Raw genomic sequence first — 16,384 nt, forward strand, 5'->3', positions numbered from 1 at the left:
ATTTTGAAATTTTTAATATTCAGTCAGTTACTCTTGTAACCAGTCAGAGTAACTAAAATGTTTCTAAATACTGTTGTAGAGAAAAATTCACCAAATATGCATCACACACTTTAGTAAACTTGAAGAGACGCCTTTGAACTTGCAGATAATTGTAGGCATCCCCCACAGTCAAATTGTGTATGCAACAGGACAATGAAAAATTCAAAAGTTTGTGGGAAAAAATTCCATGTTCTCATCTCTGGATTCTCTCAATCACATGAACAAATCACATTTCCTCGCCTCACAACCGCACTTTGCATTTGGGACTTTGCTATGGGTCTGCTGAGAAACGGGAAGCGCAGCACCATTTTCTCAGTGCTTTTCCCCTCTGCAGGTGCACGGGCTGTACCGCACGACTGGCGCGAGCTTTGAGAAGGCGCAGCAGGAGTTTGCCACAGGAGTGATGTCCAACAAAACTGTACAAACTGCTGCAGCCAACGCCGCCTCGACAGCGGCCACCAGCGCAGCTCAGAACGCCTTCAAGGGTAACCGGATGTAGAGGAGCAAAGTCGCCGCAGTTCTCTTTCGCCGTTCTTTATTTTTCAGTCACTTACTGTACTCCCTAAATGCCTAGGTCAAAATTCACACAGCATGTTTTTCTCCTCTACAGCTGTGCATGGGGAAATGTTTGGTTTATTTTATTATAAATTTATTTATTTTAAGAAGAAAACCATATATTCCCCTGCTTTAAAAGGTTGAATTCTGCAACGTAAAGCTTTCCATAATATATGGGGGATAAATAATTTCAGTAATTTGCCTGAGAATGAACTGTGATATATAGTGATCAAATCAATGTATTAAGAATCTGGAAGGTTTTTTAGCAATTCACTCCAGTATTTTTTTTAGGTTCAGGGAAGCACTTTGGATTAATTATTTTTCTTTTAAAGAACTAATTTCCCTCTACCATAAGAAGTGGGAGGTATACTATACCATACACTGAGAGGTATAGTTAGGTTTGACTACTGCTTATGCAATTTCAGCAGCTGCAGGGGGTCAAATACAAGTAAGGCAGAGAGTATAAATTCTTCTCTTGTTTGGTTTTGTGGTTTGTTTTTTTTTTTTTAGGTAAGTCTTTTGATATAAACCTGTAAGTTTGCATGAATACGGTTGAGTTACCCAGTCTTGTTTAAGTAGTGTTTTGGTCCAGAATTTACCTGCACCACTTTATAGCATTTGTTTGTATCTATTTCCATGGAGTATTCTCTACCTGTGAGAAATTACTATGGGGAATAACATTTTATGTAATAGAATAGTTCAGTTTAAGGAAGTTAACTGGTGATTTCAATCACAGAGCTGAATGATTATATATCTGCTATTTTTAACTTCAGTATTCACATATCTCCTGTCAGTCTTATATGTGCAGTGGTATTTTTGTTTTATTTGGGATTTTCTTGGTTAGTTTTTATTTGGGTTTTTTTTCCAAGTATAGATTTATGTTTAACAGTGGTACTAAATCTCTAGCCCGGACAGTCATTCTGTTTACTGCCTGTCCAAAACACTATATATACAATATTTCATTTTCTAACAGGAATATTATCTAAAACCAGGCTCTTTAAGCAATAGCATTTTAGTGGATATTTGAATGAATTTTAATATTAAGTCAGCCATCTCTGTGATGTGATCTAAGCTATAAGAAAAAAGCTTTTAAACTATTTTGATTTGGCAAAGGGAGAAATGTTTATTTTTAATAAAGTTAAATTTTAACTCATTGAATTGGAGGCCTAAGAGGTTGGATTGGTGCTGTGAAAGTAGCAATCCATAATGGTACATACCATCACAATATTCTAGAATGTAATAGTATAGCATGAGTTTCTCTCCTTTGAAGACCTTATATTCTTGGATTGCCTCATGAGAATTACATGCAATACTTAGGCAGTTTTTCAAACTCTTCCAGAAAATGGAAAGATGTTGTCCCATACCTGTGTAAGTACACACCGTGGCTGAAATCAATTCAATTCTTAAGTTACATCATCTTTAATAATACAGCATAAAGTTCTGAAGCCCCTCCACGTTTTGAAAGTGGACTGAATTTCATAGAGTCTGTTTCACTGTATTCGTAATACAGAAGCTCATTTTAAAAAATACTTCTCTAGCTTCATGCATGAATCAATAATATACTGTTAGCATGAATTCTCTTATTAGTCTCCTTTTGTTTACTAATTTCATTAAATCAGACTTGAATTTGAAAAGATGTCATAGTTTCAGCTATGCTGAAGTTCACATTAATTAATATACTTTTTTAAATATTCTGTCTAACAAGGCCGTTAAAATGTCATAACAATGGACATGGTAACATTGGACTTAGATTTGCATGGCATGTTTTTAAAGTTTTCCAGATGAAAGTGACTGTCCTCAGCTGAGATTGGGGACCATCATTTTAAAAGCTATATATCAAGATTGTTCTTTTCATATTTTAAATTTAACTTGAAGGGTGTATCTAGGAACTCTGCAATGGATTACTTTTAAATCTAAATTTAGGGGTTTCTTTTGGTACTCTTGGATGGGAATCCTAGGGACATCATCCTTACAATATAACTGAAGTTAAAGATTGCATAATAGCATAGATTACTGGAAAAAAAACCCAAACACATTAGGAATAAAAACTGAATCTGACAGGTAGATTTTTTTCTGAAATGTTTGAAGGTTCCTTGAGAAAACATATGTAATGTTCTATGTATAAGAATTGTTGATTTGTAGTATCATGGGTTGAATGTACAGCTTTAAGCCTTCTGAGTGAAATTCAGGGCCGCATTTCATGTGAATTCTTGAAACCAGAAATCTGTGACACTTTGCAGCCCAAAAGGGAGGGAGGGAAGAGTTTATTTAGCTTTGACAACTGAAGGCTGAGATTTGTTAAAATATTTTGTACCTAACAGAAATTAGATTTTACCATCTCTTATTAATCAGAGTATGGCGCCCACTTGAGTTGTCTTTTTGTAGTATTGTGACAAACAGAGTACAAGGTATGAAGTTTAAACACTGGAATGTCAGTAGTCATTGATCTGTAATTTAGGAGTTGTTTTTATTTATCTGAGGATGTTTGTATATTTTGTAAATTGCTAACAGTGTTCTGCCATCCTGATGAATGTCATGGTTCTGTACAAATACACTTCTTCTGTCCCTCTGTTGCATGTCTGGGTAGTTCAGAAGTTTTGTATATTTATTGTATTAACACAGTGTCATAGAGTAAAAATACTTTTTTCCTAGGTGTTTGCTCTGTATAGTTTTGACCAATAATGGGGATCTTTCTTCTAACAGTCAGGGTGATGTGCAGGGAAGATGATCTATGTCAAAGTCTGACTTGCTTTTTATAATTCTGTATATAGATGCTGTATTTCTGCTGAAATGGTGAAGCAAAATGTCCACTATCAATAAATCTGGTTAAAGAGAATTAGTCTACTCTACTGTTATGAAGAAAATTAATAAAATACTTGCAGCTTACCTTCTTGTGCTGTAAACTCACAAGGGTTAAGATGAAACATGCTGTGTCATGACTGAATGGAAGGAATTCTAGAGGTATGAAGTGACTCTTAAAACATTATTGAAAGTAAAATGAAGTTGCTGAAAAAAGCTTTGCTTTGGTTGTATTTATTTTCTTAATTTCTCCCAGTGATTCAACATTTCTGTCACTGCTGTCCTGCTTTTTCTTTTTTTTTTTTTTTTTTTAGTCACTATCAAAATCTTGATTTTTTTTCATGTAATGTCAGTTGTAGCACCTGCACTCTAGTACTCATCTTACTTCAGGGTTTCCTGTGGAGGGATGAATGACTTCATCTAGACTGTGAGGTAGGTAAGTTCACAAATGCATGATGCATATTCATGCAGTGATACCACAAACTCTGTACTCTGAAGTACAATCAGGGTTATTTTGGGAGATGGCAGACGTGTTTTTGAAGACGCTTTCACATGCATGCATCAATCAGTATTGAAATTCTTCATCTACTTGATCTTCCTTTGTCATTTACAGATCTAGGATGGCAGTGTCCGCACACTAAAGGAAGAGGTTCTGTACTTTCTTGTAAATGTAAGCATGGCTATGCCATATGATCCAGTCATGTTTTACGTTTAGAATTGTTACACAATTTTTTTGCTCTTCATGGGAGATAATTCCTCTGGTTTGCTCGGGTTACTTTCCTCCAGAAGTTGGAAAAGCATGTACACACTGAGAGAAAAGCATGGGTTAAGAGAACTGTAATTAAAAATACTCAGTGATACTTCTGGAAACATATTTCTGTCAAGGAAAAGGCACACATCTAGAATATTCTGGTTATGAATCTGTAATAGGGCATATTAGGTCAGATAGCTATTTAGGTTTGACTCAGTTACATTAAAATATGTGTGAATTAGTTTGTACTTTTTTCCTACAAATTCATCTGTAAATAGCTTTTATTTTAATAAAATTTTATTTTCATAATAAGAAGAATCAGGAAGATTTACAAAGGAAGTAGTGCAGATCTAGCTCAGCAGCAAAAGCCAGTGAAATTTTATGCAAGTATTAAGCTAGATACAGTGTCACATTGTACTGAGGGGAAGAGAAAAAGGCATTGATAAAGGATGTATTACTTGAGGCTCATGTTGCCATACATTTTTGTGCATTTTGCTGGATGAAAGTGATTACATTGAACAGTGGTGGTTCCAGTATACATTTGTTTTATTGTCTCTCAATACACTTGGAGCTTCCTGTTGACTAAGTAATATGTGTATTTATTACATATATATATATGTGTGTCTGTATGTGTGTATATATATGTACTGTCCTGCTTTTAAAGAGTGCTCCTTCATGTTCCTGTTACGTTACACTCAGACATGAAGAAAAATATTTCAATACAGAGGAGCCACTCTTGAGAGTGTTGAGAATATCAGGTTTTACTTCTTTATATCCATGATTCAGGAAGGGAAACTTCCAGGTGGAGAGATGAAATGTTTGGGACTGATGTTTATGGATAAAGTTTGAGGCTTTATTTTTACAAAAATCAGGGCTGGTGCAGGCCAGGAAGACAGACTGGCCTCAGTCACTTGTGGCCCTGCACTCAGCTTTTCTGCTCTGTGATTCTGTACAGCTGGTGTTGGGTAGACAACACAGGAGCCCAGAGCACAGAACAGCTGCCTCTGACCACTGCTGCCTCTGTGGCATCAGCTGCTCTGCCACTGCTCCAGCTGACAATGCTGCTTTAGATTTTACCATGTTTACAGCCTAATCAAACACCTGTGTATGTCTGAGCTGTAGTCATTGCACACATGCCAAAGCATGGGTGCTGTTTTTCAGTGCAGAACTGTTGTCTTTGTTGTGCCTGTTTTTTTTTTTTTTAAAGGAGTGCATGATGTTTTAAAAGAAAAAATGCATCTCCTGGATTGGGCAGTGAGGTGACACTTTTTGTCCAAGGTAAGAGAACAACTGGAAGTAGTCAGAATACAGAATCACGGAATCAATTAGGATGAAAAAGACCTGAACACTCCTGAGATCACTGACTCCAGCCCAAGACCTGTGTGATTAAATTTAGCATTCTTTCTCCTTTGCCTTGGTCAGACCAAGTTACCGATCCCCCCCACATCTGAGTGATACCTGAAGCCAAATACAAGATACTGATTCTTACACTCTCAGAATTTAACTGATACCAAGATATTCCAAATAAAAGGTTGAAAACAAGTTTTCAGTGAATCACAAAAATATAAAGATGTTGTCTTGTTCTGTCACTCTAACACTGATAATAGACATAGACTTTGTGATTGCTCCACTATTCTAAACCCAGCTGGAGCTTGCAGAGTAAGTTACAAGAACATGGATACATGTAACAATACACACACTTAGAGACTTGAACACTCTGCTATTGCCAATTCCATAAACTACTGAAAAAGGAAGGTAATATTTTTAGCTGTTCAAATCAGTACTTCATAATTTCTTTAATCAGTACATTTGGAGAGTAAGTGCTCTCTCTATACCTGTTTTGAAATTCATAAATTGACTATAGTAGTGATGCGTTCAGTGGCATCTATCCCCTTACTTCTGGACTATAGGTTTCTAAATGTTCCAAGTTGTAACCAAGAGCTACTTCTCTTCCCAAGGAGTTTAGGAACTGTTACAAGTGTAATTAAGCTATATGAGATGAATTATATATAAATTTAATAGAAGTGGACTATTGCAATTGATAAATAAGTGACATGCTTTCTTTAAACTACTAAAAGCCTTGTTCCTGGTTCTGCTATAGACTGGCTTTGTAACCTTTCTCTAAGGTTTGTCATGCCACAGCTGAAAGCTAAAACACACTGTGGCAAACACCATTTAAAAAATCTGTGTATGATGAAGCAATATATATTTTACAACTGTTAACTACCCTTTTTCAAGAGAAAGGAAATGCAGGGCTTTAGTTGCAAAATGAAACACATTTTGTCAGAGTTATGTTCAATTAGAAAGTCTCTTTAATGCAACTGTATTGTATAACACATAGTTACAATTTCAGATCACATACTTCTGATCAGTAAGCAGTAATAAGTGTTTAAGTCAGATGGGAATCTCAAATACATCACTGGACCGGGATCTTAAATGCTAGTAAAGCTACAACTGAAGCTCAGCTTGGCTCAACTTGTCCAATATGCTTGTATTAAGGCAGTCAGACTCCTGTTAAAAGTTCAAAAACTCACATTTAATTGAAATTTAGATTAAAAAGAAAACATTAGGTACATCATTCATGCTAACAAATGTACATAGTGGTGAGTCAAGAACACAAAAACAGTACCACAAATAAACCATGGCTCAAAACCTACTCCAGCCGGATCGCTGCAGCCGCTCTTCCTATACAGAGGATTTGTGTGTATGTTGCTGCCGTGCTCTGCTTTTGTTTCGCTCTGCCCTTTCCTTGAAGTGTAGGCACCAGTGCCCATGGCTTTCAAGGAAGGCCTGAACTCCTCTCCATTTACCACTAGGATGTGGGAACCTTTGGGGGGGAGAGGGGGTAAAAATGCAAAATGGAAATTACTTGGCTGAAAAAAAAATCAGAATCCAGAGAACTTTATTGAGTAAAATAGATACAAAGGTGATATAGACAACCCAGAAATAGCTCAGTAGCAATGTTTTTTTGCAGTGCCACATTACAAGTAAAGCACACTAAGAAACCTTGCTGAGCCTTTTCAGCTTTTAGAGTGTAATGGCTGGAGGTGGACACAGCTTCACACTGGAAGTGTCTGTATTCTGAGTATTTAAAATCAATCTAGAAGATATTTTTGCTAAATCTTCAAGCTGCTGTTGCTACTGTTGTATTGATCTTCAACATCAATGATTTTATTGCATTACTCTATATCTACACCAGCAAAGTCCAGCCACTGCTTCCCTGGGAAGTCCCTTTTCAAATCACTTATTTAAAAGCAAAAACTAAAAAAACAAAAAACAACAAAACAACCAACCCCCCCCACAAAACCCATTCCTTGTATTGCACATCTCACACAAGTTTGTGTATATATATATATATATATATATTTAAATATGCTACAATTTAAAAAAAAAGGTCTATGGCACTTTAATGAATATAAGTTTAAGAGTTGATGAAACCACAGATGTTTGAAGAAATCTTCAATACCACAAAACGAAGTTAAACTGAATTAATTGGCACACAGGTTTTAAAGAATCCACAGCAAATTCCTCTAGAGCCTATGCAGTGCATGTACATTAAGAAGCAGTTACACTCTGCAGCCCCCCTCATGAAATAATTAAATTAGCTTTAAGCTGATTTTTTTTTTTCTTTCCCAAAGTGCCTTTGAAAGCTACTGCTGAGGTGAACTTCAGGAGCAATTTAAACAGCTGTGAAATTCAATGAGTGCACCCTGCACCTGAAAACCTCATCAAGGGAAAAAAAAAATCACAATATATACCACCTTATCACTTGCTAGAAAAACAGAACCCTGAGAAAAGAAATTCTGATTACTTCTCCTCTGTATTTCTTCCCAACATGTCTTCTATCTGTGCTATGTGATGAACATGGATATTCTTGCAAGTTAGGTAATTATGCAGTTGCAGAGCAAGCTGATAAAATACCAGCAAACAAGCAGAAAAGCTGGTTCTTCTTGGTTATGAATGCAAACAAAAGCAAAATGTGCCACTGAAAATCTCTCTTTTGTACTTAAAAAAAACCAACCAAAACAAAATGTACAATTGAAATTTTTAAGCATCATGTGGATCACAGCAGAGGTCAGCTAGTAATGTGAATGAAGGTTGCTCAGTTTACTGTATGCCCTCTCGACCTTTTTAAGAACTGACTTGATTCTGCCTGATCAAGTGCTCAAGCCAAAGCAGCATTTTTCACCCTAATACTGTGTCAAGACTTGTTGGCAGTGGTGATCTGGAGTTTGGATTGCTACCCACCTAAGGAAGGTAAAACTGTACATCTACTTAGCAATTCATTTTTAGCTGGTTTATACAACTGCTGCCCCCTCTTTCCCAACTGCAGGGCCTCTGAGGGCAGGGCAGAGCTGGTGGCCCAGGTGCAGTGTCTACTCCAGCAGGGGCTTGGGAGGGATGTCTGAAGGAAGCCTTGCTGGACTCCAGGTACAAGCCCAGTGCATGTACTTCAGGTGGGGGGATGCGTATAGAGCAAAGGCTGCGAGACAAACAGGTGTGGACAGGTTGTGCGGGCTGTGATTTTCACCCTCAGGTACCACTTTGTGCTGGTAATTTTGCTTTATTAAAATCTTGATTTATGCAGGTGGTTGTGCACTCCATAACTTTTGGAGGGGATTTAAATTCAATATTTAAAAGAACAGTGAGTTACCTGTTTTAAAGTAGAATATGGAGGATGTGGGTTGCAGGGGCAGGTGAATGCAAGGAAAGGCTAGCTTTAAACAATCCCTTTTTCATTACAGGCAGAAGTTGACCTTGTTGGACTGTGTCACCTGTGTATCTGTCCAGTGTGCAGGCTGCAGGTGCCGTGGGCACAGAGGCACAGGCTGGGAGCTGCTCTGTGTCTCTGGTGGGCAGCAGGCACTGGATGGGCACCCCAGCTCCGTGGCTGCTCACCCATCCTCCAGGCTGCCCCGGGCCCGCCGTCAGGACTGCAGAACAGCTCTTGTGTTGTGCAGCACGTCAGCAGTGCCTTGAAAGCAGCTACCTACCTGGACAGTAACAACGATTTCTTAACAACTAATGGCATATTTTAAGGGACTAACCAGCAAAAACAATAATCTCTGCTCTGTGTAATAGTGAAGCAACACTGTCATTGGATGATGTTAAATTACCAAGAAATAAGAAAGATAATCTAAATTTCACCTAATATTTCATTAGAACTACTTCTTGGATGAATTATCCCCAATGCTCCTATGGCACAGTTGCATGATTCCTTTGTATGTTAAAATACCTTACAAACTTATCAGAAGTAGTTCTAGTTAGTGAGGCAACACCACAAATAACACAACCATCTGGCTTTGAGAAAAAAAATGGCATTTGTGGCAAGGTCTGTTTAATTTCTGCTGATTTAGTTGGAAAAAGGTCTACTGCTAACACACACACACAAAAAAAAAAAAAAAAAAAAAAAAAAGAAGAAAAAAAAAAGAAATTTCCCAGCTACATAGAATTTGCCAAGGCTTCCTGAAAAATTTAACTTCCCTAAAGACTCATGTGCTTCTGGGTCATGAGACAGACTGTTCTGTAGACTGTGAATGATGTTTCACTGATGACAGAAAAAGTAATACTGTTGAAGTACAATGTGAAATCCACAGTTGTAGGAGAGGCTGCAACCCAGGTAAGGCTGGTGCTGTGGGGAGCTGTTGTCTGCTTGGGATTTCAGAAGTTTTAATAAAGGCTTTCAGAAGTGTTAATAAAGGCTGTAGAAATATTTCAGTTTTACCTGAATAAGTTGAGAGAGCCAGTCAAACAACAGCTTCTCTGTCTAGTCAGTGGAAACAGTATTTATCTGCTAAATAACAAGTTGCACACACCTTGTGCTCTGTTTTAAGAGAGAGAAACCTGGCAGGAACTTGACTTTCTAAATGCCTAAAGACTGGTGTAAACATCAGCTTTCCTTTCTCCCACATAGAGTTAATATCCAAGAGGGCACTGTACTTCTAGGAAGTTCAGTACCAAAAAGCACCTCCATGAAAATGGTACCAAACTAGGTGACGATGAAGAAATATTCACCTGTGAGAGGAGCCCTTGGAAACAAAGCCTCATTAAAATAGGCTTCTCTTTTGCTTAATAAAAGAAAAAAAAATGCTGGCTTTTATTATTTTAAACCCAAATTCTTCAAAGTGACCAAGGTGGGTTTGACAATCTGATCAATCAGAATTTGTCAGTTTTAACAACATTCCTGCTATATACATGTGATTACTCACATCCCCAGTCGGATTAATATATTCCACTGTGTCCTGATCACAGAATGAAACTAAAAATATCCCCAGGTATTTACATTCTGCTTTCTTGGGATCCTTTCTCTGATCCTCATAGCCCAGCAAAGAAGAAAGACCCTTTCAGTAGTTCAGGGCTGGAATGCATGGGGCTCAATCACACAAATGTAAAAACAGGTAAATGGATCTGCTTGTCCAGTCAATGGAAAGCGGATAAAGATTCAGGTGCTGGTATTTTTTCCCCACTGGAGTTAAAGGAGGCAGATAAGATTTTTTCCTTCTTCTATTTCTTCTTGCACTTTGTCACTGGATGTGGCTATTTCAGCTTGCGCCGAGAAGACTGCACAGATGAATGTCAGAACAGTGCCGCCGATAGCTGTGTAGAAAGCCCAGCCCAAGGAGCAGTCTCCTAGTTTGTAAGCAGAAGCATAAGGTCCACAATAGCTTATCGCCTTCTGGCATCCCCAACCTGCAGGGTAAAGTATCAAGCCTAAGATAAGGAAGAGCCCTAGAAATAAAAACAGAAAGAAGTTTAGCAAATGAGCAGTTTAACACCAAATGCAGCACATCTAATAATAATTATTCATGGTCACTAATACTCATAATTTACCAGGATTAAAAGAAAACTGCCATCTCATCCATCCAACCTTCCTTTATGGATTGTACCCTATACAATGTATGTATATGCCATGCAGTCTTTTAACTAAATTTGAAGCTACCCTATGATTTATGTTGTGAAAGGCTTATTTTTTATGATAATGGTCTAGTTCCTTGTTTTAATCTCTATTCCTCCTACATCCTTTGCTCTCACACCTTATTGCTGCAAAATTTTCAAGCATCTCCACCTATTGCTTATGCTTGCACTTCTCAAAAACATGGAATACTTGCATCCACTTTTGATTTTGTTTTTAGCTAGCCCTCATTTAGCTTTATTCAGCCATTCATCATAAACATCTGCCTTTTTTCTTCTGGATTTTGCCTATGTTGATTTTCTTGCCTGGAAACAAACAAAAAGCAACAAAACAAAAAACAAAGTAAAACAAAATGGAAAAAAAACCCCAACCCACTCATACTTCTGCTTTTCTGGCCACATTAGGACATAGCAGAAAAATAATGCTGCCAGTTCATTAAGCTGCTCTCCTGACAGAGGGATTCTGGAGTCAACCTCAAACAAACAGATTGAAGTACCCACAGCCAGTGCACAGTATTGGGGATCCTCCAAACAGGCTGACTACTTCAGAAGGAAAGCACTTTCCTAGTGATGTCAGGGGCAAAAGCCTCAAATTCCCATCTTGCTGAACAGCCCAAACACTCTGGTGTGCCTCAGGCTGGAAGTGAAAAGCTCAGACTAGTTGTTTTGCCCAAGGGATTATCTCTCGTATCCATAGGTGTCTCTATGAAGACCATCTAAGCAGTGAAGAGCTTCATTAAGGAAACTGAAAGTCACATTAGTGTCCCTGCATATGTGTCTTTGCACAAAGAAAGGAGATTTAATCAAAATATCTAACACCCTAGTGGCTACAGTGCTTTTTTATGGGCATCAAAAATATCACAATGAATTAAACACATATCTCCCTCCTACACAGAATGCAGGAAGGAGCTAAACACAAGAACACCTCACAGTATCAAAATTTGCTTTCTGTTTGCCTTAAAAATTTACTTAAAAGAACTGGAAAATTATAAAAAGCAGTTTTTGTTTAAATACAACCAGTTTATCCAGAAAATTAATACAGCCTTCCAGATCCCATAAATATTTTTGATCAACTTTTCCTGCACTTTAGAGCTCTTTATTCAAACTAGTATCCTGATGAAAGCAGCTGCTAAAAGTGCTGTCACCTTCTAGAAGTAGGCTAAAAGTTGTGCACTAAAAACAGTCTATTTTTTATTTTCCTGTAACCAAGAGATTAAAAAGAACAGATTTAAACACTTGTTTACATCTTCCTTCATTGAGTTACACTTAGCAGTTAGACTTTTGTGCAGTATGTTAGGGTTCCTTAATTGCTTTTTCAAAGAAATTCAGCCATATGCATGAAATTTTCCTCGCCAATAGTGATAAGGTGGGTCCTAGCTAGTAACCAGTTAATTTACACGAAACGCAAAAACCATCATCCGACTGTCTAAAATTAATGTCTGTGAATGCCAGACATTTCACAAAACAAAGTCCTTCCTCCAGCATTTTTCTAATGATGACACAACACCATGGGCATGAATGACCTAAATGTCATTACTCTTTGGGGCGGCAAAATCCATTAGTGAGTGATATCCGTTCTCTGTGGAGGGATTTCATCACTGCTTACATTTAAGAACCAATGACAAATTTTATGCAGTGTTTCCTGGCTGGTTGGCCAAATACATAAAGTATAAAGTATTGCTTTATCTTGGACAGACTTGGATAAGCCATGCATTCATCCTGCTGAGCCCTGCAGCCATTTCAGACTAAACACCAGCAGTTCCTTCTCCTCTATTCATCACTAGTTTCCTGTTCTGCACAACCCGGTATGATCACACTATGCATCTTTCTGACTGCACATTGGCATGGGCCAGTTGCTGCTCTCTAACCATCACAAGCCCTTTGGTAGGTAAAAATCACTATCACTGAATAAAGAAGCTGGATCTGATATGCCAGCGTAGCTGCTGCCAACATGGAAGTTTTTTAGGTTTAGCACTCCATCACTCACAAACCTAGACAGCCCGTGTTTAACAGCAAACCTGGCTTATGGCTGAGTGTCACAAAGACCAACAAAACATGTCCATCGCTTTTTATGAAAACTAGAGTGCTGAGCAGCTCTAAAAGCTACTGATTCATGGAATGTATGCCCCAAGCTAAAAGCCATTACCCAAAACTCAGGCTCTCAAAAGGCACAGCACTGCTGCGAAATGTAGTCACCAGGACTTTACTGATTTAGACAATTTTTTTCAAAAGTACAGAAAATTCCTGGATATATAAATCTAATAAATACTATAAAAGGCAATAATTTGGTAAACTTCAGCTATTTTCTCAGAGATTAAAACAAAATCTGGAGGAAACCCTTGACTATAGATCTGAATGCAACCAGTATGCATCTGATTTCAGACAGCTAACTTTGTAACTCCTATACTGGACCAGCATAATAAAGCTAAAAAAAAATTAGTACTTTCACTACCAAACCTCCTTTCTACTATTCCACTTCAGTGCAGACAGAAAGTGTCTCATGAGTCCCTTAGCCCTTTCTTATTTCATTAATAACTGGTTCCTGCTTGACAGGAAAAGTAAATAAAGATGATTCCATTAAGTCAATTCAAAATACCCACAGGAGAAAGGCACTCCTTTAGTTCATGCTAACAGCAAGTGGAGAAGCACAGACCCCTCATCACATATTCAGCTCAAAGCTCCAATAGCCAGAGCAAAGGCTGAAGTGTGCAGGGCTCCTTCCTGACTCCCAATCTGCCCAATCTCCCAATCTGAAAGGAGTGTTCAATTAAAGAGGAGCTTTGCCTCCTGCTACCCAGTATCTCAGAAGAGACAGTCACAGAGCCCATCTCAATGACTCCTACAGCTTGAACAAAACAGGAGGATGATGCTCCACCACCCAATAATAGTGCAAACCACTGCCTAAAATAGAAGACAGCAAACCAAATCACTGAACTGTGCAACTACTGCAGCCAGACACCCCTCAAAAAGAACCACCCCCTCTACTCCTGGGATCATGCAAAGCAATGAGGAGGAAAAACCTATCTTCTGTTGACAGTTTGTCTTGAGACATGTGTAGCAGGAGGACAGTAAATATTAGAGGTTTTCTTCTTAATAAATCAGTTTTTGTTCATCCCTGTGTCTTTGAAGAGAAGCAAATACTCAAGAAAAAGAACAGAGAATAGAAATTAAATGCTCTGTCTGAACAAGTTTTCTACAATGAATCTTTTCAGTTTTTCATGCTGCTGTACAATAAATGATTTTTAATTCACAGCCAACCTACCTGTGGAATTATTGTTGTTTGTTCACTCTGCTGGGAGAAACAAATTCACTCTGAAAACATTACAAGTTGTTTTCCACTGTGCTCCTCTATAGGCTCACAGAACTCATGCTTGCACTGTTGTAGATTTAACCCCCTCTCTGGGCACAGATACACTGATGAAACTGCAGCTTTTGTTGTATACATACTGCTGTTCCTACTTTTTAAGCAGCACAAATCCCACTTCTTGAAATCAGTACGATAAATTTTCCAAATTTCCTTTTCGTTAGTTGCTGCCAGTTCTCAGTTACCTTTCCTCTTAGGAATCCTCAAAACAAAGGTATGAAAGAATGTCACACAGTGTTGCCAGATGCCTAGGAATGACAACAGAAAACTATTCAAATTACTTTTTTACCCAGAGACCTCACTTGTAACTCTTCAGTGTAAGTTCTATCAGCAGAGCAGAGAATATTTTTACATTTTTCACTGAAGGCAATTTGGCCACATAACCTTTTATATCAGGCCCTAATTACTTACTTTCAAAAAGATGCCTTTGAGCATGAGATTTTGATTACTAGATTACTATATATCTCCTGATTACAACAGCCTATTAAGTGTGAGGCATTCTTTACTTAAATGGTGTAAAAGAACCTCCTTTCTCCTAAACAACAAAGCAAAACCATACAACATACTGGGAACATCAATAATAGAGCAGACTGCATCACTGTGCAAAAAATATTTCAGAAGACAGTTCATTAATGCTTTTCCTATAGGAGAAGACTTTTTGTATTTGTACACCAAGAACTTTTCCCCTTTTAAAGGCCTGCAGCTGCAGCAAGCTATTGCTCCTCCTGGTTTTTATATACTGCAGCAGTGCTGCCAGGTCAACACTGTGGAAAACCAGCAGACCAGCCTTTCATCGTGGGCATTTTTATGTCACATTATGAACTGGGGTTAGATCTTAGGAAAACCTTTCTTCTTCCCTGGAAGCAACCCTTGAGAGAGGAGGTGGGGCAGAGGCTTGTTTAGCCAAACGAAGGCATGCAACTTAGCTCTGACAGTCTCCTGCACAGCTGATGTTGTGCCATATTAAACAAGAGCATATACTAACAAAGCCACTTTCCATTGCAAAGCCTGAAACTATCTACTCATTTCCTAGCAAAATAGTAAAAAAAAGCTTTTAAATACTGCTGAAGAAACAGGAAATTAAGCAGCTGTGATCAATGAGGCGGCATTGCAACAGGCTCCTATGGAACAGCACAACTAAGCAGCAACATTTTAAGAGAGGAAAAGAAAAAGGGTAAAAAAATAAAAGCAGGGAGAAACTAGCTTTGCAGTGCAGTGCAGGTGGGCTGCATCCCTAGTGGCACTGATCCTGATTGTTTTCATCTTCTGCAAAACCACAGAAGATTGAGAATCAGTCCAGCAGCACTTACCAGCCAGGCACCCTGCCTTTATTGCTCCATTTCCACACATGTCAATATGCTACCTGAACCATTTCAAAAGTGTTGAATTTCTGTACAATTGTACTAGTGCAGCTGAAGCCAAGGAGGCTTTCCCATATGTAAATTTCTCCTGACAAACCCAGCAGGGATGCTGCCATGTTACCACTCTTGCACTTTTGATCACTTTTCCCCCTGACAGACAGGTGAAGGGACAGCCTCCTACTCGGCAGCTGCACAACAGACACCTTCAGCCTGCAAAGTGATTCAGTAACCATTTTCATCAGATGGGACAGGCCTGCTGACGCGGTGCTTCTAGCACTCCACACTGGCTATAGGAAAAGCATGGGATGCTGAATGGAGCACTGCTTACAGCACCCACAGCACGGGGCCCCAGACCCGCCTGTGCAGTTGCTCTCCAGCCCCCTGGATGGCTGCCAGAGCCACCAATGCAAGCATCTGACCAGAGCCAAGCAGGTCTTTGTCCAGAAAGGAAAGGGAGACTTTGCATGTCCTAGTGCCTTGGAGAAATGGCCTCTGGCGCACTCGCTAATGCTGCATGAGAAACAAAAGAAAAATTCACAGCACTATGAAGACCAGTGCTTTAAAAAGCCTACCTGGACACCACAGGTGGTGCAAGCCAACACA

The 16,384-nt window shown here is 38.6% G+C and overlaps 2 protein-coding genes across 5 annotated transcripts in view; one reads left to right on the forward strand and one right to left on the reverse strand.

The window, feature by feature from the left end:
• SCAMP1 (secretory carrier membrane protein 1) overlaps positions 1 to 3,609 on the forward strand; it is a 37,820-nt gene extending 34,211 nt beyond the window's left edge. For both annotated transcript variants that reach the window (XM_056514725.1, XM_056514726.1), the window contains one exon: positions 374 to 3,609. In XM_056514725.1, coding sequence (XP_056370700.1) covers positions 374 to 538 — 165 coding nt within the window. In that variant the 3' untranslated portion in view covers positions 539 to 3,609. The remainder of the gene's footprint in view (positions 1 to 373) is intronic.
• A 3,049-nt stretch (positions 3,610 to 6,658) lies between these two features.
• Positions 6,659 to 16,384, reverse strand: part of LHFPL2 (LHFPL tetraspan subfamily member 2) — a 125,748-nt gene continuing 116,022 nt past the window's right edge. For all 3 annotated transcript variants that reach the window (XM_056514730.1, XM_056514729.1, XM_056514727.1), the window contains one exon: positions 6,659 to 10,873. In XM_056514730.1, the coding sequence (XP_056370705.1) occupies positions 10,617 to 10,873 (257 nt within the window). In that variant the 3' untranslated portion in view covers positions 6,659 to 10,616. The remainder of the gene's footprint in view (positions 10,874 to 16,384) is intronic.

Source organism: Oenanthe melanoleuca, chromosome Z (assembly GCF_029582105.1).
Source record: "Oenanthe melanoleuca isolate GR-GAL-2019-014 chromosome Z, OMel1.0, whole genome shotgun sequence".
Lineage (NCBI taxonomy): Eukaryota > Metazoa > Chordata > Aves > Passeriformes > Muscicapidae > Oenanthe > Oenanthe melanoleuca.